We start from the raw sequence: 26,282 nt of genomic DNA, 5'->3' as shown, positions 1-26,282 counted from the left end.
TTTCATTTATTTAACCTTTATTTAACTAGGCAAGTCAATTAAGAACAAATTCTTATTTACAATGACGGCCTAGCAAGAAGCAAAAGGCCACCTGTAGGGACGGGTCTGGGATTTTTTTTTAAAGAAGAAAGATACACCACAACTAGGCTGGGGCGATATACCGTTTATACCGCATAGCGGGGTATTTCCAAATATCGACAGTATAATTTTCAATACCGTTAGGGGGGAGGGGGCTGCGGAGGTGCGTGCTACAAATCAAATCAAACTTTATTTGTCACCTGCGCTGAAATGCTTACTTACAAGCCCTTAACTAACAGTGCAGTTCAATAAAAAGTTAAGAAAAAATGTACCAAAAACTCTAAAGTAAAAAATTATAAAAAGTAACACAATAAATAACAATAACGAGGCTATAGGGTAGCCTAGTGGGTAGCCTAGTGGTTAGAGAGTTGGACTAGTAACCGAAAGGCTGCAAGTTCGAATCCCCGAGCTGACAAGGTACAAATCTGTCGTTCTGCCCCTGAACAGGCAGTTAACCCACTGTTCCTAGGCTGTCATTGAAAATAAGAATTTGTTCTTAACTGACTTGCCTAGTAAAATAAAGGTTAAAAAAAATAAATCCGTTGTGGTCATTTGATTAATTGTTCAGCAGTCTTACGGCTTGGGGGTAGAAGCTGTTAAGGAGCCTTTTGGTCCTAGACTTGACGCTCCGGTACCGCTTGTCGTGCGGTAGGGTTTCTCATCGTTGTCGGTGATAAGGCCTAACACTGTTGTGTCATAAGCAAACTTAATGATGGTGTTGGAGTCGTGTTTGGTCACGCAGTTGTGGGTGAACAAGGAGTACAGGAGGGGTCTAAGCACACGCCCCTGAGGGGCCCCAGTGTTGAGGATCAGCGTAGCAGATGTGTTGTTGCCTACACTTACACCACTGCTTATAAGTTATAAGTTAAGTATAACTACGACAAATCTAAGAAGAGTCAAATAAATAATATCCAGCTCAGGCTCCAGGTATACATTTGGTTTGCTAACTTGCTAGCTAAGTGGCTAGATGTCAAGATCAAGTTTCTTGGTTACAGCAGAGACATTCAAGATCCTTGTTGCCTAAATTGTTTTGTGAGTAAAAATAAAAAAACATTTGTTTTCCTTTTTTTAAAATAGTGCCCCTTGTGTGCACTTCTGGTAATACTGTGTACCTCGGAATGGTACAGAAACGCTATGACGGTATAAAAATCTGAATACCACCCAACCCTAACCACAACACTACATAAAGAGAGACCTAAGACAACAACACAACATGGCAGCAACACAACATGACAACCACACAACATGGCAGCAATACAGCATGACAACAACACAACATGGTAGCAACACAACAGAGAGATAAAACTATCCAGTTTGAGTGATTTTTGCAGCTCGTTCCAGTCACTAACTGCAGCGAACTGAAAAGAGGAGCGACCCAGGGATGTGTGTGCTTTGGCGAGGATGAGGGTTGTAGTATGTATCTCAGATAGGGAGGAGCGAGGCCAATGAGGGTTTTATAAATAAGCATCAACCAACGGGTCTTGTGCCGGGAATACGAAGATGGCCATTCTTCCTACTGAACCACATTACCTTTGTTTTGGTGTTGTTCAGAACAAGGTTAAGGGCAGAAAAAGATTGTTGGACATTAAGAAAGGTTTGTTGTAGAGCATTCACAAAATCCGGGGTAGGCCAGCTGAGTATAAGACTCATTCATCTGCATATAAGTAGAGGAGAGAGCTTCCTACTGCCTGAGCTATGTTGTTGATATAAATTGAGAAGAGCGGGGGGGCTAGGATCGAGCCTTGGGGTACTCCCGTGGTAACAGGAAGGGGCTGAGACAGCAGATGTTCTGACTTTAAACAATGAACTGTTTGAGGGAGGTAGTTAGTAAATCAGGCAGGAGACCCCTCAGGAGACACCAATACTCCTTAGCCAACCCAAAAGAATGGAATGACCTACCGTATCGAAAGCTTGGGCAGTCAAAAAAGATAGCAGCACAACATTGCTTAGATTCAAGGGAAGTGGTGAAATCATTTAGGACCTTTAAGTTTGCAGAGACATATCCATAACCAAAGTGGAAACCAAATTGCGTATCAGAGAGAATTCAACAGACCTCAAGAAAGCCAGTCACTTGATTATTAACAAGTGTTTCCAAAACTTTTGGGCAAGATAGAAATTGGCCTATAACGGTTAGGATCAGCTTGATCTCCCCTTTAAATAAAGGAGGCACCGTGGCAACCTTCCAAGCACTGGGACATTAATGATTTTGTATCACCACATGGCTCAGAAGAGCATGATTGGTCAAGTGTCCTCAGTCATGCATTGCTGAATCTCACAGCAGAGCAAAATGTTTTAGCAATGCTACACAACCACTTGAGCTCTGACCTTGTTAAGTGCAAAACAATTGGCCTCTGATTTAGAGGATCAAAGTGCCCAAGTCCCCCTTGAGCCTGAAAATATGGGCTGTTTTATTGACTCCCATAGCTTCCTATAGACTCTACAGTTCCAGGCCTGGGAGACACGGACCAGCACGCTGAGCCCTACTTAAGCCCAGCTCATGCCTTTGCCCCAACTCAATGACAAGGTCAGACAGGGCATGACCCCGGGACTAAAATGATTTCTGAGGCCATGCACACTGACAATGAGACTGAATCGCCGGGGCTCCACATTATGACATGGCTGACATGAACAAGATGCCACCGTCTGCAATCTGCATCGCATGACATCCATCAGAACACGCATTAGACTAAGTGACATCTTTCTGGGTTCAACTACACTCTAAAGGCCCAATCACAGACGCTATTATTTGCTCAGTAAGCAATGAGTAATAATACAAAAACATATTCATGACATCATGACAGAACTTTCTAGTATTACTGTTGTATATTTCCATTCATGCAATTGTTAGTTCCAGTTTGTTACACTTAAAATTGGTTTTATTGGCCATTGATTCAGAGTTGATATCTGAGATTTATTATCCTGGACTTCCCCTTGCAGTAGATATCATAAAGCACAAAACCAGGGAACCCATAGGCACACAAAGATGACCTAGCGAACAAATAAATGAGTGTAATAGACTTCACATAACAACAGCCGGTGGCAAGACTAAAAATTCCTATGAGCTACGGCCCATCGATAACGGTCAGAGGGGGCCAATGTAGAGGCATGCAGGCATGTGGACACATCATGACTCCCCAAGTGGACATGATGAGCAGAAGACCCCATTGCCTCCTGTTACCCAGAGATAGGGTTGATAGGGTTCTCCAAAACATACTGTACTCACACAGACACACGTACGTCATACCCAGGAAAAACACACCTCTGTTAGGCCTACTGCTTGTTTGACTTCATTTTAACCTCAACTACTTGGCTATTTCACCAACTACTGCCTCGCCTGGTTCACCAACTACTTCTCTGATAGAGTTCAGTGTGCCAAATCGGAGGGCCTGTAGTCCGGACCTCTGGCAGTCTCTATGGGGGTGCCACAGGGTTCAATTCTCAGGCTGACTCTCTTCTCTGTATACATCAATGATGTCGCTCTTGCTGCTGGTGATTCTCTGATCCACCTCTACGCAGACGACACCATTCTTTATACTTCTGGCCCTTCGTTGGACACTGTGTTAACTAACCTCCAGACGAGCTTCAATGCCATACAACTCTGCTTCCGTGGCCTCCAACTGCTCTTAAATGCAAGTCAAACTAAATGCGTGCTCTTCAACCGATCGCTGCCCGCACCCGCAAGCCCGACTAGCATCACTACTCTGGATGGTTCTGACTTAGAATATGTGGACAACTACAAATACCTAGGTGTTTGGCTAGACTATAAAATCTCCTTCCAGACTCACATTAAGCATCTCCAATCCAAAATTAAATCTAGAATCGGCTTTCTATTTCGCATCCTTCACTCATGCTGCCAAACATACCCTCGTAAAACTGACCAGCCTACCTATCCTCGACTTCATCTACAAAATAGCCTCCAACACTCTACTCAACAAATTGGATGCAGTCTATCACAGTGCCATCTGTTTTGTCACCAAAGCCCCTTATACTACCCACCACTGCGACCTGTGCACTCTCGTTGGCTGGCCCTCGCTTCATACTCATCGCCAAACCCACTGGTTCCAGGTCATCTACAAGTCTTTGCTAGGTAAAGCCCCATCTTATCTCAGCTCACTGGTCACCATAGCAGCACCCACCCGTAGCACACGCCCCAGCAGGTATATCTCACTGGTCACCCCCAAAGCCAATTCCTCCTTTGGCCGCCTTTCCTTCCAGTTCTCTGCTGCAAATGACTAGAACGAACTGCAAAAATCACTGAAGCTGGAGACTCATATCTCCCTCACTAGATTTAAGCACCAGCTGTCAGAGCAGCTCCCAGATCACTGCAGCTGTACATAGCCCATCTGTAAATAGCCCATCCAACGACCTCATCCCCATACTGTATTTATTTATTTATCTTTTGCACTCCTTTGCACCCCAGTATCTCCACTTGCACATTCATCTTCTGCACATCTATCACTCCAGTGTTTAATTGGTATATTGTAATTACTTCGCCACTATGGTCTATTTATTGCCTTACCTCCTTTATTTTACCTCATCTGCACACACTGTATATAGACTTTTACTGTATTATTGACTGTATGTTTGTTTATTCCATGTGTAACTCTGCGTTGTTGTATGTGTCGAACTGCTTTGCTTTATCTTGGCCAGGTTGCAGTTGTAAATGAGAACTTGTTCTCAACTAGCCTACCTGGTTAAATAAAGGTGAAAATAAATAACATCTGGTGCATCTTCAGAAAACTATTCTGATTCGCCAGAGTAACAACAGTTAAGCACAGACTACTGAAGTGACCTGTTGTGTTAGGTATATGGCTTATAGGTTTTAATCATCTTGATAGCGTGGACCCGGTAAGCAACAGATACAATATAAGGGTGAGACCATCTGAATGTCATCTCATCCTAATCTCATCCCAGTCCAAATACATGAAAGGACAGTCTCTGAATGCTATTTCCATTCCAGCTGTTTCTACATTACAATAATCTTCATTTAAGTGGAGACAGATTTGAAAAATGGCAGTATTTCTACAAGTATTCAGACCCCTTGACTTATTCAGCCTTATTCTAGAATAGTTTACATTTTTTTAAATACTCTGCAATCTACACACACAACCCCATAATGACAAAGTAAAAACTGTTTTTCTTAAATTTCAGCTAATGTGGCCACAGTGCATGTCAGAGCAAAAACCAAGCCATGAGGTAGACGGAATTGTCCGTAGAGCACCGAAACAGAATTGTGTCGAGGCACAGATCTGGGGAAGGGTACCAAAAAATGTATGCAGCATTGAAGGTCCCCAAGAACACAGTGGCCTCCATCATTCTTAAATGGAAGAAGTTTGGAACCACCAAGACTCTTCCTAGAGCTGGCCACCCGGCCAAACTGAGCAATCGGAGAAGGGCCTTGGTCAGGGAGGTCACCAAGAACCTGATGGTCACTCTGACAGAGCTCTAGAGTTCCACTGTGGAGATGGGGGAAACTTCCAGAAGGACAACCATCTCTGCAGCACTCCACCAATCAGGCCTTTATGGTAGAGTGGCCAGACAGAAGCCATTCCTCAGGAAAAAGGCACATGACAGCCCACTTGGAGTTTGCCAAAAGGCACCTACAGGACTCTCAGACCATGAGAAACAAGATTCTCTGGTCTGATGAAACCAAGATTGAACTCTTTGTCCTGAATGCCAAGCGTCATGTCTGGAGGAAACCTGGCACCATCCCTACGGTGAAGCATGGTGGTTGCAGCATCACGCTGTGTGGATGTTTTTCAGTGGCAGGGACTTGGAGACTAGTCAGGATTGAAGCAAAGATGAACGGAGCAAAGTGCAGAGGGATCCTTGATGAAAACCTGCTCGTCACGCCCTGACCTTAGAGATCCTTTAAATTCTCTATTTGATAGGTCAGGGTGTGACTAGGGTGGGAAATCTATGTTTATATTTCTTTGTTGGCCGTGTATGGTTCCCAATCAGAGGCAGTTGTCTATCTTTGTCTCTGATTGGGGATCATACTTAGACAGCCCTTTTTCCCACCGTCTGTTGTGGGATCTTGTCTTTGTGTGTTGCATGTGTTTCACTCCTAGCTTTACGTTCGTTGAGTTGTTTATTGTTTTTGGTGGAACATTTATAATTGAAGAAAATGTTACGCCTACAACGCTGCACCTTGGTCTTCATTTAACGACGGACGTAACACTGCTTCAGACTGGGGCTAAGGTTCACCTTCCAAAAGGACAACGACACTAAGCACACAGCCAAGACAAAGCAGGAGTGGCTTCCGGACAAGTCTCTGAATGTCCTTGAGTGGCCCAGCAAGAGCCCGGACTTGAACCCGATTGAACATCTCTGGAGAGACCTGAAAATAGCTGTGCAGCGACGCTCCTCATCCAACCTGACAGCTTGAGAGGATCTACAGAGAAGAATGGGAGAAACTCCCCAAATGCAGGTGTGCCAAGCTTGTAGCATCATACCCAAGAAGACTCAATGCTGTAATCTCTGCCAAAGGTGCTTCAACAAAGTACTGAATAAAGGGTCTGAATACTTATGTAAAATTGATATTTTAGTTTTTTATTTGTAATAAATTTGCAAAGATTTATAAAACCCTGTTTTTGCTTTGTCATGATTTTTGTTTATCATTAGGTTTAGAACAGATCCATTTCTAATCATTACCACCTCTGAGAGAGAGAGAGAAACACTATGTAATTTTGTAAACTAGACAATTATGTCAAATATTCATGTTTTGGGATGGTTTGTTATTCTTGTAAATTACACGCAAAGCCTGAGTCATAGTTTTTAGATTTGTACATCTGTAGGTGCACCATGTAGCATAGTCAATCATAATCCCATTGTACAGTGCAAGTACAGGATATGCAGTGGACCGAACACAGTCCCATTTCCCTTCCTGAAAATACAAAGGAACACATCTATACAATACTGATGCCACTATTACAGTGCACTGTGTATAAAAAGTTAACATGGAGTCTCGGAGGGTCGTCTGCGAGCGTCATAGAGCACACCAAAGGGAACACTGCCAAACTATTCATGGCTGGATTAATAATGGATGTTAATCATGCTGCTAAAAAACACAACATTTGGGAGACCAGTCAACAGCCATTTAAAACCCACCTGTGTAATGAGCCAATGAACAGTGAGCCCAGAACAGTCCTCGACCAGGTCAACGGAGAATAACCCAAACAAGACAGAGAAATAAACTGACTGTGGTGAAGAGCAGACCAACAGATGAAGCATTTCAAAGTACTGTCTACAATGTGTAACCTGTGCATATGACAAATAAACTTGACATGACAGATCGTTCTGTTTCTACAGAAGATGTTTATGTATTGTGGGGTCATACAGAGTATCAAATATGATTTGGAAGATGATTTATTAGAATGATGGAAAAACAGGAGATCTGACTGGACCCAAAGATCGTCAGATTATGCCAGTGAATAGTGAGGGTCCTCAGGAGCCTCCTGGTCCAGGGACAGGCGCAGGAGCCCCTGTCTCTTCTACACCCCTGTCCTCTCATCTCCACTGCTTTAATCACATTAGGGGGTCATTTAATTGGGTTCCGCTCTCTACTGTGAAAAATCCAGGAGAAATTAACTAGGCTCTCTCTCTCTCTCTGCTCTAACTCTCTCTCTCTCTGCTCTAACTCTCTCTGCTCTAACTCTCTTTCATATATACATTCTCCCCTCCTGTATGTCAGGGGAACATTTATAAGAGAAAGAGAGAGAGAAAGAGAAAGAGAGAAAGACAGAGGGGGTGATGAATAATCAGTCAAAAAGAGGAGGATATGGAGCCTTTCAATTAATTAAAGTCAGACGTGAATTTCAGGAATGATTGACTGTTATCCATCCCAGTTTGAAGCTTTTCTTATCAAGATCGGATAAGGCACAGGTTTTTATAAATAAGCATGAGAGTTCTATTCCAGCTCTAACAAACCAAGTTGCTGTCAAAGAATGTGAGTTCCCTTCCATGAGTGCTAGCAACACCTGCAGCCTCCAGCTTGGTATGGTACATTTGGTTGAGGAGCAGGTTTAATGTGTTTACTAAAATAATGAGAAATATTTTTTGAACAGGTCAGCTGTTGGCGCCAGAAGCACGGCCATTCAATATATGTTTTGCATCTTTAAAAGTTGGTCTGTAGCAAATCTGTTCAGGTGCTGTGCTAATAAACAGAAAACATATAATAACATGTGTACGTGGATTTAACATGAACAACCCGTTAGATTGTCTATGATCATAAATACAGCTATCCTCAGGTGGCCTGACCTCTTTTACCCTCTTAACAATCAGGATGTTGTGTCCAGAAGCTTCAGGGCATAACAGAAACAGAGGATTGATGTACATTTCTATTGAATTAAAACACATAAAAGTACATTGTCGATCAAACACACTATCACAGCTTATTAATAAGCAGTACTTATTTAAAATTGGTGACGGGCACATGAAAAGGTCTTATTATATGATTCTTCTTCACAACACATTTTGTGCTTATTACACAAATTCCAATTTGTTGTGGTTAACTAGTTAGCTAGGTGGCTAGCATTAGCTAGGCTAGGGGTTAGGGGTTAAGGTTAGGGTTAGGTAACATTCTAGCTAAGTAGTTAAAGGGTTAAGGCTAGGATTGGGTTAGCTAACGTGCAAGCTAAGTAGTTAAAAAAGTTGTAAGTAAGTTGTTGCAGAGTAGCTAATTAAATCAAATCAAATTTGATTTGTCACATGAGCGAAATACAACCGGTGTAGACCTTACAGTGAAATGCTTTCTTACAAGCCCTTAACCAACAATGCAGTTTTATTTTTTTTTAAGTGTTGAGAAAGTATTTACTAAAATAAACTGAAATAAAAAAAAATAAAAAATACAAATTAAAAATATAAAGAGGGGGTAACGGTACAGAGTCAATGTGCGGGAGTACAGGTATTCGAGGTAATTGAGGTCATATGTACATGTAGGTTGAGGTAGACTATGCATGGTTAATAAACAAAGAGTAGCATCAGTGTAAAAATGGGGGGTGGGGGACAATGCAAAGAGTCTTATGGCTTGGGGGTAGAAGCTGTTAAGAAGCCTTTTGGACTTGGCACTCCGGTACCGCTTGCCGTGCGGTAGCAGAGAGAACAGTCTATGACTAGTGTGGCTGGAGTCCTTGGCAATTTTTGGGGCAATAGCTAAAGTTGTCCATGACGTGATTCAAACATGCAACGTTTGGGTTTGCTATATGGTAGCACACCCATCCTCCCCTCCTATCTTTTCTGTCTCAAGTAACCTACAGTCTTTATCTGTGATTGAAAAGCACTCTATTCAAAATTGTGGACTTGACACAAAAAAAAAAACTTTTTATTTTTGTGTGCCAGTCATATATTTCCAATAAGCAATTTGTGTCTATTTCACAAGAATCTGTCCCTGTTGATGGAAGTGCCAGTTCTGTATTCCATACTGGTCATTGCACAATGCAAATAGAGAAAACTTGGAGGCTTATGTGGCTGATTTTCAAAAATGACAATGAGGTGAAGTCATATAAACGCACTCTGTTAGGATATCTGAAAAGAATCAATGAAGTACAGTTGCCAAAAAGCATATTAAACTTAGGCCTACTATCAATGTCTGTCTATTCATAGAAATGCACTGAGTAGAATAAACATGGTTCTTTATCTTAGAGGGCATACCAGAGGGATCAGCTTCAAAACAAAATATCATTAGGACCAGCTTTGCAATGGATAAATCTCTGTTGACTTTCCACTCAATGTTTTCCAGATTTAACTAACTCTGAACCAGATTGGGAAAGCTTTTCATCCACCACGCCATTCTAGGTAAGAGAACCGAGTGACCTGATAATGGCGGGCCAACAGCCCCATCCCCTCCCTCTGTCTCTCTTTGTCTCTGTCTCTCCCTCCCTCTCTCTCTGTGTGTCTCTCCCTCTCTCTGTGTCTCTCCCTCTGTGTCTCTCCCTCTCTCTGTGTCTCTCCCTCTCTCTGTGTCTGTAGCTCTGTGATTTCTCAAGCAGCAGTGAGTCCTGACAATGTCCCTCGCGGCTTTATCCCTAACAGTTACATTCAATTACATAACATACTAGCGGGCTAATCTCCCTAATCCCTGTCGTGCCACAACAGGGCACTGCTCTTAGCCTTGAACAAAGCCTGTTCTTTAAGCTCCCTTCCTCCTCCATAAGTGTTTTGAGGAAGAAAAACCTGCCCTGAGAGCTGTGCTGGAGCCATCAGGCCTTGTGCACCCACTCATTGAGACGTGGGCTGACTGCTCCTTGAAGATCAAACCACTGAGCCTCACTGTGGCTGAATCTAACTCCCGATTGGCCTGCTTGTTACCTGGTCTCAAGTATCATTGTCTAACTGGAATCTATCAAAGTTTTTTGAAAAACCAGGGTCGGGGGTGAACAAATGTTGTTCCAGTAACAAGTGTTCATAATCATAATATACAAACTTCAAAAATAACTGAAGAAATGTGCACCATTTCCGTGAGGAATTGAGGGAGCTAAAAGTTTTGTTTCAATATTTTCCCACTAAAAGTTGTATATGTAGTCTGTTTCCTGCAGACTGAATCAAAGTGTTCTCAGAACAGCTAATATGAAACAGCTTACTGTGCTTTACCAACGTTTCATTGATGAAACCTTCAAAGGAGATTATAACATTCAATCTTTACTAAACCAGGTTATAGTATTGAGAACAAATTATATTTGTCCATAAGTGTTCCATTGACAGCCTCCTTTACAGCTTCCAACAACCTTGACAATATTTATCAATAAACATTACACCGCCTCTGAGTTCAGTTATCTGGCAACCATCAGGGCCGAAGTAAAAGGAATTTCTCTTGTGCAATATTGCCTGTTGAGTTAAGACTGGGTGAGAGTGATTTTCTTGCCCTACTTCTGCAGCCAGGCGGTGCTGGAGTCATATTAGGTCACAGCCAAATGGCCAAACATGTCCTCATGACAAGGTGAAGAATCTGCCAATGTGCCCTTGAGCAAGGCACTTAATCCTAATTTCTTCCGGTGGCGCCGTACTACTACACTATATATGCAAAAGTATGTGGACTCCCCTTCCAATTAGTGGATTTGCCTATTTCAGCCACACCTGTTGCTGACAGGTGAATAAAATTGAGCACACAGCCATGCAATCTCCATAGACAAACATTGGCAGTAGAATGGCCTTACTGAAGAGCTCAGTGACTTTCAACATGGCACCGTCATAGGATGACACCTCTCCAACAAGTCCGTTTGTCAAATTCCTGCCTTTCTAGAGCTGCCCCGGTCAACGAAAAGTTCTGTTATTGTGAAGTGGAAACGTCTAGGAGCAACAACGGCTCAGTAGCAATGTGGTAGGCCACACAAGCTCACAGAACGGGACTGCCGAGAGCTAAAGCACGTTGCACTTAAAAATCATCTGTCCTCGGTTACAACACTCACTACTGAGTTCCAAACTGCCTCTGGAAACAACGTCAGCATAAGAGCTGTTCGTCGGGAGCTTCATAAAATGGGTTTCCATGGCCGAGCAGCCGCACACAAGCCTAAGATCACCATGTGCAATGCCAAGCGTCGGCTGGAGTGGTGTAAAACTCGCCGCCATGGGACTCTGGAGCAGTGGAAATGCGTTCTCTGGAGTGATGAATCACGTTTCCCCATCTGGCAGTCTGATGGACGAATCTGTGTTTGGCAGATGCCAGGAGAACACTGCCCATAGTGCTAACTGTAAAGTTTGGTGGAGGAGGAATAATGGTATGGGGCTGTTTTTCATGGTTTGAACCAGGTCCCTTAATTCCAGTGAAGGAAAATCTTAATGGTACAACATACAATGACCTTCTAGACCATTCTGTGCTTCCAACTTTGTGGCAACAGTTTGGGGAAGGCCCTTTCTTGTTTCAGCATGACAATGCCCCACATGCACAAAGCGAGGTTCACCTCGGAAGAATTGGAACGCCGACTGCGAGCCAGGCCTAATCGCCCAACATCATTGCCCGACTTCACTAATGCTCTTGCGGCTGAATGGAAAAAAGTCCCTGCAGAAATGTTCCAAAATCTAATGGAAAGCCTTCCCAGAAGAGTCAAGGTTGTTATTGCAGCAAAGGGGGGACCAACTCCATATTAATGCCCATGGTTTTGGAATGAGATGTTCGACAAGCAGGGGGTTGTAAGTGAACTGAGCAGAACCAAAAAATTAAGTCAACAAATAAGAGGGAGAACAGAAAGCTTGCTGAACATGGTTTATCCCCTCCAGCTTTCCTGTCAGCCCAGGCACAAGCACTCCGCCCACAGGTGTCCTAGGACACCGCCCCTGAGAGTACACTTCCCACCCCACCCTTATGTTCCTGTCACTATTAGCATGGCACACCAGGTGAAAGGGTGAGCTTATTTTCCACACAAAGAAATGTCTCTCTAAACACAGAGTTGACTAAAGACCGACAATGACAAACATGACTGTGTCATAGATGGCCTCATTAACGTTAAAAAAGGGATAGTTTACCCAAATTACACATTGTTTTCCTTATTCTGTAGCAGTCTATGGACAAGGTATGACAGCAATCCATGCTTTGGTTTAGTTTCCCTGGCACTGTTTCCACATGCTGACATTTTACCATTTGTGGCACAAATCCCATTCAAGTCATGGGACCGATATTCACATTTATTTTGCATTAAATCCAAATCGTCCAAAAGTATCTCTTTGATTTGTCATAATTTTGGAGATACATTTCCTAAATGAATTGAACTGATGTCTGGGACTGGAACCAGTGTCGTGTGACGATTCTGAGCCAAGGAGAGTTGAGGTCCAGCAGCCCAGCAGCAGCCAGCCAGTGGGAGTCTCACGGGACTGTCTCCACTTCCGTACTTCCTGTAAATCTCTACACTTAGAGCAGCCTCTGCTTTGACAGTGATATATGATGTGATTCATCATTGCCTAAATACTCACAAATCGTCTGCATTCACTGCCACAAAGAAGTTATTGCAGCTGAATACGTTTTTGCTATTCTTATTCTTATGCATGGTGTATTCCTTGCTGACAATCTCAAGTGCCCAAAGCTGAATTTTCTATAATAAACTAATGTATTTTTGTAAATAGTGTACATTACGCAATAAGTCAACCCTGTGTAAATAGAAAACGCTGTTTTGTAGGACTGGGAATTGCCAGGGACCTCACGATAAGATATTATCACAAATCTTTTGTGCTGATACAATATGTATTGTGATTTTTACGAGTCTATATGTATTACGATTCGATAGTGTGATATTATTCCAATTGGATGCTCCAAACATATTGCTCACCATATGTCTGCTGCAGATGGGCAAGAGAGCCATGAGAAAATGAGTTTCATCAGTCATGGAAATAAAAGTGCTGAAAACAAATTGTCTTCCTATTTAAAAAGAAGATGGAGAAAAAGCTATGATGGAAAAACAGTTTTGGTGCCGGTACAGCCAACTAGACCAAAAAATGATATTGCGATATAGTCAAAACGATACAGGATGTGGTCAAAAATAATATACCAATATGTAACTGTATCTATTTTTTCTCCCATCACTACTGTTTTGACTGAGTGAAACTAATCAAGGGAGCAAAACCAATCACAGGCATGGAGCAGATTCTAAGAAGTTAAGGTTCCTGCTAAACCAAATATTTAAAGATAAGTGTCACACCTTTCTAAATGTCATCTATATATCAATGTTACAATCAACAATACGTATGATTTCCAACCTGCCACACCTGCACAACAGTTTCCTATACTGTAAACGTTTTATGCTTGTGTTCTGCTAAAGAAACATAGGAATTGATTTTGTTCTGGTTATTACAGGCAGCCTGTTATAGGTAAATCGGTGAGAAACTGTACCTACAGTATGTGCACTGGGCTCCTTAAAACTCTTCCCCCTTCTGAAATCACAAATGACCTACTGCAACGATGATGGAATATTAAAACTGGGCATCTCAATAGAGGGCAGGATAGTTCCCCTTTTCACTTGTCCAAGAGGAACACAGGAGATGAGAGGGAGCATGTTGCAGAGGGCACGACCATACAGTACAACACAATACCCATCCATACTGTACTGCAGGTCTGCTGGTGGACTGGGAGAAGTCCCTTAGGCCAAGCCAGAGACTACTGGGCTTCTACTGCAACAGTACAGAACCTGCTGTGCCCCCTGACATGGATGTGATGACATGTGAGGCTCTAGGAAGGGCTATTGTACTGTATGAACCCAGATAGGAGAGATGAAGGGACAGATAATAAGCCTATTTTCCACCGTGAGAAGCTGGTACTTCAACTGAGTAGGTTCTCAGAAGCATGCATTCTGAAATATACCAATAAACTATGTTGCATTCATTAGTGCCTCGCACACAATTAGATGGCGTTTCTAAACTACTTAGTCCTAATTTCAGCTGGTAATGAAGTACCCATATTCATATCAAGGATTGAAATAAAGTGGTGGACAAGCTACTCAAAACGTCATTAATTAAAAAATACTTTTAAAAAACTGTGAAGAGAGACTGGAAGTCAGACATGGCTGTCTCACATTGTCCAAAACTGAGCAAAGACATTCGAATTTCTGCTCTAGAATAAAAGCTCAAGCCATACAAAATGTGTATGATTCACCTTCTGAAAGCACCCGCAGTGGTCGTTGTGCATGACTGGATCCCAAATCACAAAATACAGCTCTAGCTCCTCGCTTACCATTCCTCTCATACGGTCACAAACAACAGCCCCTTCTTCACACACGGCTAAAGCAATTGCTGTCTATACCGTTCTTTTGTATTACAGTACACAGAAGAAGAGATGTCAAAGGGATCTGCCCTCTCCACTGCCACCCCTCACCTCTAACACACACACACACACACACAGAGCCAAGACCCCGAATTCCCTTTCTATCCCTCTGTGTTGAGACTTGTCAAGTGCCAGAGTATTCCTGATAAACAATCAATATCACTGCCGGCTCAATATAAACTACGTGGCGTACAGCCTCACACAAAGACAACATGAAGCTCTGATGAGTTGAGCAAAATCCTTAAGAAACTATTCCCATTTTATTCATTCCATGGTACATTTAAGAATAAAGTTTGGTGGACATTAGAAAGAAAGAATAAGTGAACGGTTAAAACCCAGGAATTCAGTTCAGTGCATAACGAGGCTACATTGGCAACAGCAGTGGACCAAAGATATTTTAAATAAACACAGCGCTGTGCCACGGCAACAGTATATTTTTGATAGCCCTCCAGTTGGACCATTTCAAAAAGCCTCTCCAGCACTCTGTTTGTGTTGCCAAGAACTGAGGTTCTTCTCACGTCGACCTACTACTGAACCTCAAACACCCTAACTCTGAGCCTCAAACCTCCTAACTCTGAGCCTCAAACCTCCTAACGCTGAGCCTCAAACACTATAACTCTGAGTCTCAAACCTCCTAACGCTGAGCCTCAAACACCATAACTCTGAGCCTCAAACCTCCTAACTCTGAGCCTCAAACACCATAACTCTGAGCCTCAAACACCATAACTCTGAGCCTCAAACACCATAACTCTGAGCCTCAAACCCCCTAACGCTGAACCTCAAACCTCCTAACTCTGAGCCTCAAACACCCTAACTGAGTCTCAAACCTCCTAACTCTGAGCCTCCAACCTCCTAACGCTGAGCCTCAAATCTCCTAACGCTGTGCCTCTAACACCATAACTCTGAGCCTCAAACCTCCTAACTCTGAGCCTCAAACCCCCTAACGCTGAACCTCAAACCTCCTAACTCTGAGCCTCAAGCATCCTAACGCTGAGCCTCAAACCTCCTAACTCTGAGCCTCAAACCCCCTAACGCTGAACCTCAAACCTCCTAACTCTGAGCCTCAAACCTCCTAACTCTGAGCCTCAAAACTCCTGACTCTGAGCCTCAAACCCCCTAACTCTGATCCTCAAACCCTCTAACTATGAAACTGCCTGCCTTGACAAGCTTTCATCCATTTCCAAGACATATACACTGATAGTAAACACAGCAAAGACCATGTCTTATCATATCCAAAACTCTGTCCATGTGGGTATATAAAAATAGATATGATACATATTTGTACCAAATACAAATAACAACTGAATAGGAATTGGGAACACAACCACAGAGCTGTGAGCTGAAGTGTAGCCTAATTGTCTGTGTTTTTAATTCCTTCTATCTCAGAATCCTAATAGAACTTCAGAGACCCAAGTCAGTTGTTATAACTGGCTCCTGTATACCAGTTCTGCGCCAGGGCTTTGCAGGCCAAGGAATCCATTATAAGCATCATTCCACAAGAGAGACATTGCCAACCTGGCTGTGCCTGTCACAGACAGCTAGCTACACCCTGGTCTGGCCTGGCCAAAAGTGAAAAGCCCAGAAAGCTTCCTCAGTTCTAACCTCCCCTGGCTGCCGATGAGAGGAGTCTGCATATTCAGGTGGAATTTAAACAAGGCATCATACTGTAAATATTTAAAAATTCTGCTCACCATGCTCCCTGCCGAGGAACCTGGGTGTGATATAAAATGCAGCCAACCTTCGACAGACATCTGCAGTGACGGCCACATGGAGTCCCAGTCTCTATGACAAGAGCTCTAGGTTTTATAACTGCGGGCACTTTTCAGGGCCCCCGCCCTCCCACTTTCCCCACTTTCCCCTAGTGACAATCAGACAGTCAACAGGATCAACACATGAAGGCAGCTGCTCTACTTAAGACCCGTCCCATTTTTCCACTTCCTGACATGAATAAATAAAGACTTTTAAAAAGTAGAAGACCCTCCCCCAACACTCTGGAGAGGCCAATCATCAAAATAAACTTCATTAGTATGTAGATTGGCACACACAGGCAGGGAGCGACCATCACTAGATGCAGTGCATCTGATGAGCGGTGGAGAGGGACAGCACGTCCAGGACTGTTGTGCCACTCAGGACACTGAGAGGAAAAGTGGGGCAAGCATTTCTGTTCCGAATGAACTCTCCCCACCCCCATTCCGGCAATGATGCCTTCAGAGATACCAGTCTCTACCCAGCAGGGGTTCTTTTGGAAACTGTTGGGTTTGTGAGAGCAGCGAGCGGCACTTCAAACACAATGTGTCCAACCATGGCGAGGGGTGCAGAACATTTCAGCATAAATTAAAGAAGGGCCTGCTCTGTCTGCTACCCCCAGAACAACTGTTACACACAAAAATTGTTCTTGTTGAGGCCGGGCCTAAAAATAATTGGGGGAAAACCTACATTTTATAACGCGCTTATGCAACGCAGGCACTGATTACACAAAAGCAAAACTATTATGCGGGTGGATCAATGGATACAATCGTGCAAACTATACGTACAGCATGGACAAAAAGACAGGCCTGTGTTGAATGAGAGAGACATATCAATAGAGGTTTAGATTTCACATCCATTACAGCAAAACATAGAGCAAAAAAGTAGAACTTGAAAAATGACAGAAATGAATGAAAGTTGGGTGCGTTTTAATATGGTGAAATGGTTGGGCTGTGTAGCGACCGGCTCAGGCCTGGCTCGGCCCGATGCTGGGTTCTCCCTCGGGGCACTAAATGCAGCTCTAACAGACTGAATGGATGAGAAAATGGGGGCATGACAGTGCACTTCCAGCACAGTGGGATTTGAGACTCACAGATCTCCAGCAGACACACAACGCATCAGCGGCATGGTCTTACTAACTAATCAAAATAATCCAATATTGACAGATAATATAAGCTGACATGCTTCAAAGTACTCTACCATGAAAATGTATGCCTTTACAAAACAAAAGGTGGGTCATCATTTTATGTTATTCATGATCATGTGATTCACCATGATACATTCAGGAAATATCTTCCATGAATTTCACATGTATGCTTACAAGTATTAAACCCCTGCAAACTCGTTGTCTTGCCCTAATCCCTCTTAAAATGGATATTATCCTACATCTCTTTTCAAATGCTGCTGTAGGAATATCCTGGTTTGGCTGTCACGTTGTAGCACAGGGCATGCACTTAGTCATGGCAAGGTTTATTGACCATACTGATACTAGCTTCGGGTTGTGCCCCTTAAGCCCACTACCACAACCGAGTCCCCATCCTTCAAGCAGGGAAACCTGCTGAAAATGATTTGCTAATCACAGAGGTTTAGGGGTCAGCAAAAATTCAGTCAGACCTTAAAGGAGAATCGCTTATGATTTCATGTAAATTAAACTCGGAAGTGAAGAATCAAATCAGTTTCTTGGAAGAGGTAACAAAATGTTTGCATGTATCTGCATTTGTCAGCAACAGAGAGGAAAAGAAGCAGTAAAGGAATAATGCGTAATAACTTGTGTTTAGCATTAGCAGCTTGTGTTTAGTGTTAGCAGTGCCACAGCCCTTCAGGTTGCCAGCAGAACCAGAGCGGCAGCAGTGTTGTCTGGCACGCTCTGCCTCCCTCTCTCCCTGCCTTCCTCTCTCCTTGCCTCAGACAGCCAGCAGACGAGAGGCCTCACACAAGCCTGGTACGGCCCTGCACCTCCCGCCTGCCTGCCTAGCTGGCTGGTCTGCTACAGCTACAGTACAGAGTAGCAGCACACTGTGGAGCTCAGCCTGGCTCACTCCCGCTATCAGACCCTCTCAAAATCCACCCCAGGAAAAGGTGCAACTTGAGCTGGACAAGAGAGCAGCTCTCCTAAGGTGGAGGCAAGCGGGTAGTTCATGGCTCACAAATTAGTACGGCAAAGTCCCTCAACCATAACTCCAACTTTAGAAAACTATAGCAGAGTGCTTTTTTGTAAACAAAAATGTCTTCCCCTCATTTAGTTATTATAGGTCTATTATTCTTCAGAATTCAGATTTATTTGTACACATTGTCACAAGTGTTTAAAAGTTCAAATACATAGGAATGTATTATTATGTTGTGACCTCTCACCTCAAGGAAAAGAGCCCATCTCTGCTGTTTTAAAATGAACTATTTAGCTTTATTAGCAATCATCTAAATATTTCAAACAACACTGATATTCTACTACCATTAAACAAGTCTGAATTCACTAATGTTCCAAACGTTTAAAGATATGCATATGAGCAATGTAACAACCCAGTTGGCTGCATACACTAGGAGTGTATTGCCTTCCAGACTTAATTTCAAGACCAAAAATAGAACTTCTTTTCACATCACACTTGGTTTACCAACTTCATTATTTCATTTAGATAATCTCAATGAATAAACAATACATTCATCAGCTCATTTGAACCATTCATAACTATATACTGGACATTTCAGTAAAAATATAATACCACTACCTTAGACATCAATAAACGTTTGTAAATAAAATCGGCCAAGGCCTTAATGCATTATTATGTTTGAACTGATACTATTCATATAAGGCAACTCCATAAGCACACTAATAATACAACTGTCACCAGTATTACTACAATGTTAAGTTAAAATACTATTGAAATATACATTCGGTAAAACATATGGAACCTGTTGCATACAGCAACATGAGGAATTTAGCCTAATATTCTTTCCTCTACTGAATTAGAAACAGTCCTTCACCATAACAGTTTAGAACCATGCAAGAAAACCCAAACCCTTCTTCCCTGGATTCCTCTTGCAGTGCATTTATTCACGGAAACTACAGTACTATTTATGTCTTCAGCTATTAAAACAAGGTATAATATTGATTTACAATCCCTTTATTACTATGTACTTTGGAATTAAGTGAAATGTAATTCCATTTGAAAATGACCAAAACATGATAATTTTACTGGTGAACTACAGTAGGCCTATACGAAGACTTTGTGGCTATACCTTATTGCGTGTAAATGGCAGCTAAAGGCTATCAATAAATTGAAGAGAGATTTTTTTCTATTTGGACAGTTTTACCCGAGTGAAATATATCCACCTATATATTAAATAGGCTCCTCAAAACCAGCCATGGCCTGTAATAGGCATGCCTACCTTGCAATAGAAAGGTCATAGGCTACTTGATTTATCATATAGGCCAGGCAGTGCCTTTCTTTACATATCACTTCTCTCTAAGTTTTACATTAAAATTGTATGCAATATTAACTACTCAATTACAACTTAATTAAATGTTAATTGGATGCATACTAGATCAACATTTATTTTAATTGAACTAGATGTCCAAAACCGTGCGTCAACCTGACTCAAAATAGGCCAAATTCTCATGCATACGACAAAAAAATACAATTAGAAAGAATCGACATCAGGTAAGAACTGTGGCTCTGACTTGTTCACTATTACATATTCTAAATAAACATCCTGATTTCACAGTCTGCTGAGTAGTGTTCTCAATAAACTGATAGACTATTTGGATACACAAAATGCCGCAAAACACAAGTGCACACTACTTCATGACAGAGAGAACAGGCACTAATCCTTATCCAACGACAAGCTATTGGTTTGTATTGTCTTTTTTATTTCCAAAGATGATAAGCATTTAAATAATTAATCAGGACATCAATACTAAACCGAAGTGCTCCCTTGCCTGACCACAGTTCTCGGGGTGGTTTGTTGTCCCTCCTAAACTCAACAATGAGTAGAATACTTCGGGGAAAACGCTCCCATACACAGGGTTGATAGCCTAAGTTTTGATGATACTTTATGATTAACAATTCTGATGATACTTCCGGCATGCACAGCCTGCATCGGTCACAGCTAATGAATGAAAATGCGGATACTTTAGCCTTATACTTCTCCAAGGTAAACAAATTTCATGATAAGCTGAGACTAAAAATATACGTTAAATATGAGTCGGCATAATGCTATTGAGTAAAATAGTGATAACAAAAAGTCTGAAGTTAATAGAGGCTGAGAGACTCGGGTTTCCGCGTCTCGTTATGGACTGTGCCAACAACACTCATCCCGCCCTTTTCTAAACTGAAATATCATCTGCATTTCACAGCCACGTTCAGTCAAGACAGACGCACATGCATAATAACTCCCCCCAAAAAGTAAGGAATAATTTACCTGAGTAAGACAGAGAGGAGAGTACATCATGATGAAAAGGAACTTATAACAACTTGTCAGGTAGAAAAAGACAAACAAGTTAGTGAATCATTATTTTAAAGTTCATCATCATCATTGCACCTCCACCATCGCCTCAATTGACTTGCAGTTTACGTCCACTGAGATGTAAGCCCTCAAACACAGAAGAAAAGTTCAACTTAAAAATACTGTAAAATAAAAAGAGTAGGCTAACTTTTAATACAACAAATTGGGAAAGCTGGGAAATGAAAATGCTCGGGCAATCTGTTCCATTTAGGAAATGGGGGGAGAAAAAATAATCAAAGAACGAGAAAATGAAAAAGAGGGAGGAATTAAATGACGTTATGAAAATAGCCCATCCCCAAAAAATCACTTAAAGAAGCAGTAACCCTGATTCCATGTGGCAATACCAGTTAAATCCACGAATTAAACAAAGTAATGTGCTTAGATCAGGTGCAACACTGGTACGGATGGTTAGAAAGACAAATTGCAGAGGACTTTCTCTCGCCCATGCAAGGGCGCACACTCCCTCCCTCGCATAGCCTATCGCAGCATCGAGGACTCGCTGTGCGCTTGTAGCGTTAATTCAAAATCGTGTCTGTGGCAACTTGCTGCGTAATTGGCCTATGAACCATTTGAGTGCGTTGGTTCACATATACAGTAGTCTGTGACTACCAAGTGGCCTCATGACTAAACTACAAAATGAACTACACTTAATTGAGCTGTTATTCCTACACTTCATTAAGCTGCGGTCCCGTGTGGCTCAGTTGGTAGAGCCATGGTAAGAAAATGTAGGCTCTCACTACTGTAAATGACTAAAATGTAATGTAATCTAAGTTCAACAGCTTTAGGAAATGATCAGAATTGCTAAGATTTGTTTAAAAAAACTCAGATGACGTAGATATCCTAATCATGCAATTATAGCCTACCATTCAGAAAACCAAGCTTCTAGATGCATCATCCGTTATAAAGGAAACTGTTTTCTATAATATATGCATGCACATAGGTAGGCCATGTCACACTGACATCTATACAAACTAATAATAAGCTATACACGTCTGTGCGTAAAAGCGCAGAGACGTCAGTGGTGAGCATACTGTTACTTTTCATTGAATTCTGATGTAAGCTACTTTTATCAATTTCTACAGTATTGTATTTATTATTGTCAGATGTGACTTGCACACAAAAGAAGTGGTCGGTATAATGACAATAATATTTGGAGAACTATCCAACAAAGATGATGTCTTTCGACTTTATGGACACATTCTGCTTTTGTAACTATGCACACAACACGTTTTAAACTAAGGGATAGTAAGTAGCCAATAAAGTGTACGTATAAAGTCATTGTAGCATTCAAGTTTGAAAAGACTCCAAATGTTACACAGTTTGATTGATATCAATGGTTGGGATTCTATACTAAAATAGGCTCAATATTCCTATATCTCCCCTTAAAAGATATATCCCCATTTCATCACGAACACAAGAGTATCAACGACTCTCCATGAAGCCAGAAGAGAAAAATGAAATATAAACTTTCTTGGTCTACTTTAAGTGAGTACCAGACCAGTTTATATCTGGCAAAGTTGAGAAAACTATTCTGAGATCAATCTGAAAGGACAAGGTTGTCTGCATCAATATTAGTTAACACCCTGAATTGGCAATGACGTTATATAAGCCAAGTATAAACTAATAACTGAATCCAATCCATGTAGCACAAGTTTAATGTCTGTAGCGGTTCGTTGGTGGTGGTGGGTAAATCAGCCTTCATGAAGTGAAGTGAACTGCAGTTCAGACATAACTGGAAGAATTGGCCATTTTGTTATCTATGACATCCCAAAATATAACGCCCTGAATATATTTATTTGATATTTCCAAAACAGTAGGCCAGAGAAAATACATTGCTTTCACACAGACTCTAAATATCCCCATGCCAGTTGAGTGCACTTTCAAAACACTCCGATTGCAACTCTGCAAGTAGGCTATGTGGGTTATAACGGTACTAGATCCAGGGACCGAGCGCCTCTGTCGGTCTATGGTTCAAATTCAAGCCGGCGCCCCTGCGGCTCTGGCTCTGGCTGCGGCCATTTTCTGCTGAACAAACTCTAACCGGGCTCAGAGTATATTGGCTTTGAACTTCAACATCCCGTGGTGAATATACATCTGCGCTGCACTACTCAAACTGGCAACAAAAAAACCTAATAACTTTCACTGCGGAGAAGTGCCAAAACGCTTTGTAGGCTATATCAATCATTACGCGCAGGTGTAACATAAATACACCATATGTCTGCATTTCTAGCCTTTCCCACAAATACTCCTCTTGGCTGAAAACCAACAATAAAAGGAGTAGCCTGCCGAGAATGACGGAAAGGAAGCAGAACACCAAAATGCAGCTCTACGCCATCCCAATTTGACTTTACAGAGTGCACACAACTGACGCGTGATCATTCTCGCTTTGCGTCTGTTGTAACATGGACAAATAAAGATTAAATTGATTTGTAAACGTACCATTTCGAAGCGAAACTGCCAACCCCCCCAGACAAGTTATAGTTTATGCAGCACCGCGGTTCAAAGCATGGTCATCTCGTCGACGGGTTTTTATTATTATTCCGTATCCATTTATCCGCGAACAGAAGTAATCCGTGGTCTTCGGAGGGGAGAATAACCCGCAGAGATCAAATAGAAACGTCCCACGCGAAGTCTGCAGCGTCAATCCCCGTAGAATCTTCGCTACAAGGTAAAATAGGACAACATAAAGATTTCCCTATAATATAGCTACGGGCTGAACGATTTCGGGTAGATTCTGCAAACTGTTCACCGCTTGATGGTGTCGTAATGTATAGTGCTGTTATTGTTTTTATATCTTTAAATTACAGAACTGATCCTTCGGTCTCATTGATTTGCAGCATTGTAGGCTACACATAGCCTAGATGTCCTTAATATGTGGTATCAATGCTTCGTCTGTATGTGAACGTCCTTAAAGAGGTCCCGAACGATGGGCTCATAGGAGATCTTACAGTCGTCTCGGAGAAGGAATAGATGAAACGGGAAGGTGGTGTGTGTGTGCCTGTGTGCGCGGGTGCGGGTGTGTGTGTGTGTGTGTGTGTGTGTGTGTGTGTGTGTGTGTGTGTGTGTGTGTGTGTGTGTGTGTGTGTGTGTGTGTGTGTGTGTGCGAGAGAGAGGGAGAGCTAGTGTGTGTGGCTTAACGCATTCTATTAGTGTTGCACTTGATGGCGTAGTTTATGAAAAGCAAAAAGACAACTATTGCCCACTGTGAGCCGCTATTACAAAACATGTTGTAATCTCAGAGATATATACATTCTATAATAGAGATATAACAGCCTATAACAATATTGGTCTTGTTTTTATTGTGTGTGTGTGTGTGTGTGTGTGTGTGTGTGTGTGTGTGTGTGTGTGTGTGTGTGTGTGTGTGTGTGTCACATCCTCAGTATTTATTACACCTGCACAATAGTTTGAAGAGCTGTCAACGTGTCAGGTGTTGTCAAATCTGTCATTGTTTTTAACCCCACTTTGCTCAAACCTTTCAGAGGGGAGAAGGGAACTTGACCACAGACGGTTACGCGTCCATCCTCAAGGAAAATACATCTGAAGTTGACTATAATAGCCTAATATTCCAAACACAAGATCATTTGTAATTCATTAATAATTATTCATAATTCGTAGCTTAATCGTTTCTCTATTGATATTCCCTTTTCATGAATGTAGTATAAGTATTCTTATAAATGGACTTTTCCACGAAATTAACCCTGCGCGTTCAGCTGGTTTCTGCAGCTTAATAATATATTTAAAACATATATATATATTTTACCAATATTCTTCAAAACTCAGGAAAGTATGTGGCCTATGACATGTTACAACTGAAAATATTTAGGGAAGTCCTGCATAAGTTTATAAGTGTGACATTTCCAAATTATTAACCCAGTGTGTTCAACTGCTTTCTGCGTTTCAGTTCATTAGGACTAAAGTGTTTGAAAACTGGGTAAGACGTTATTTTAAGGGTCTGTAATAGACCATTTTTATAAGTCATTTATAAATTGTATGTTCACCATTTAGTAATCATTACCCCCACATTAGCAAACCATTTACCAATCATTAGTAACGTATTTTGGCAGTTTCAAATCTAAAGTGAGTGCTATTTATACTTTATAAATACTTTATAAATGTTTTGAGTGACCAGTGTAACTTCTCACAAAAAGATGGACATGCCATTGGTAGACATTCCTGCAGTACCTGGTAAAGAATAAGCACACAACACAGGATGTTTAAGGAAATATATATATATTCTTAAACATGTATTTCGTTAAACATCACGTGTGAATAACTAGCTTACTAGCATTTACAAATGTGGGAGTAATGATCAATAAATGTTGATCAGACTGTTTATAAATGCCTTATAAATAGTTTATTATAGACCCTTAAAATAAAGTGTTACTGAAAAGTGTAGGCCATGAGCACATTCTTCCAAAATGATAAAGCAGTATAATATTACTACATAGTTGTAGAATTGTAACAGTGAAAATTGACCTAAATGAATATACATTCTTTGATTGAAGGATTTGGTCTTTAGTGCAATTATAGAATCTGGTTTGGAGAGATTGTCTCTCACATGCAAGCCTTTTTGTCGCTATCTAATCTGAACTAATGATTTTCAGTAGCAATGAAATCCCCAATGTATAGGCAGTTACTGGATTATACCTCCTCTTTCGATTTCCCTTCACTGTTTGACGTCAAAGGTCAAACGGCCCTGTTAATTAGAATCTTAATAGCATAATTTGATGAAGAATATTAAGGTCTTATCTAGACTAGGCTTACGAGCCTGGTTATGCAATGGGATAATACACCTGTTTGAATTTAAGTCTCAGGTTTGCATTTTAACAGTCAACTAACTGATCATACAAAATCCATACTGGAGTATTTGTTAATATATGAGACAGAAATGAGACAATCCATTCAAGAGTTGGAGAGGCAGATTGTGTGTGTGTGTGTGTGTGTGTGTGTGTGTGAGTTTTCTTCCTTTTACTTTTAATGCACTTTTTATTTGTTAATGGTGCGATTATGTTTGATACAGTTAGATATAGGCCCGACCCAGGCAAACTTGACATTATATTCTGTTTTGGAAAATGCTGGTTTATACAACTGAAAGCATAATTTCCATCAAATCTGCTAATGGAATACAACATCATTTGCCAGAGTATTTAACCCTTCATATGCTAAAATAAAATTGTAACTTGTTGCTCAACTCTTGGATAACATTAATTTAAAA

At 41.5% G+C, this 26,282-nt stretch overlaps 1 protein-coding gene across 7 annotated transcripts in view; it reads right to left on the bottom strand.

The window, feature by feature from the left end:
- LOC112243585 (nuclear factor I/C) overlaps positions 1-24,063 on the bottom strand; it is a 127,335-nt gene extending 103,272 nt beyond the window's left edge. The window contains exon 1 of one of the 7 annotated variants that reach the window (XM_042310820.1): positions 23,507-24,063. In XM_042310820.1, coding sequence (XP_042166754.1) covers positions 23,507-23,509 — 3 coding nt within the window. In that variant the 5' untranslated portion in view covers positions 23,510-24,063. Of the gene's footprint in view, positions 1-16,512; positions 16,627-20,983; positions 21,400-23,506 lie in introns of those variants that run through there. The other 6 variants (XM_042310771.1, XM_042310894.1, XM_042310684.1 and 3 more) reach the window with 6 other exon arrangements.
- Between the last annotated feature and the right edge of the window lie 2,219 nt (positions 24,064-26,282).

Source organism: Oncorhynchus tshawytscha, linkage group LG01 (genome assembly GCF_018296145.1).
Source record: "Oncorhynchus tshawytscha isolate Ot180627B linkage group LG01, Otsh_v2.0, whole genome shotgun sequence".
Taxonomy (NCBI): Eukaryota; Metazoa; Chordata; class Actinopteri; order Salmoniformes; family Salmonidae; genus Oncorhynchus; species Oncorhynchus tshawytscha.
Note: the sequence above shows the minus strand (reverse complement) of the source record. Positions and strands in the feature narration are given on the sequence as shown.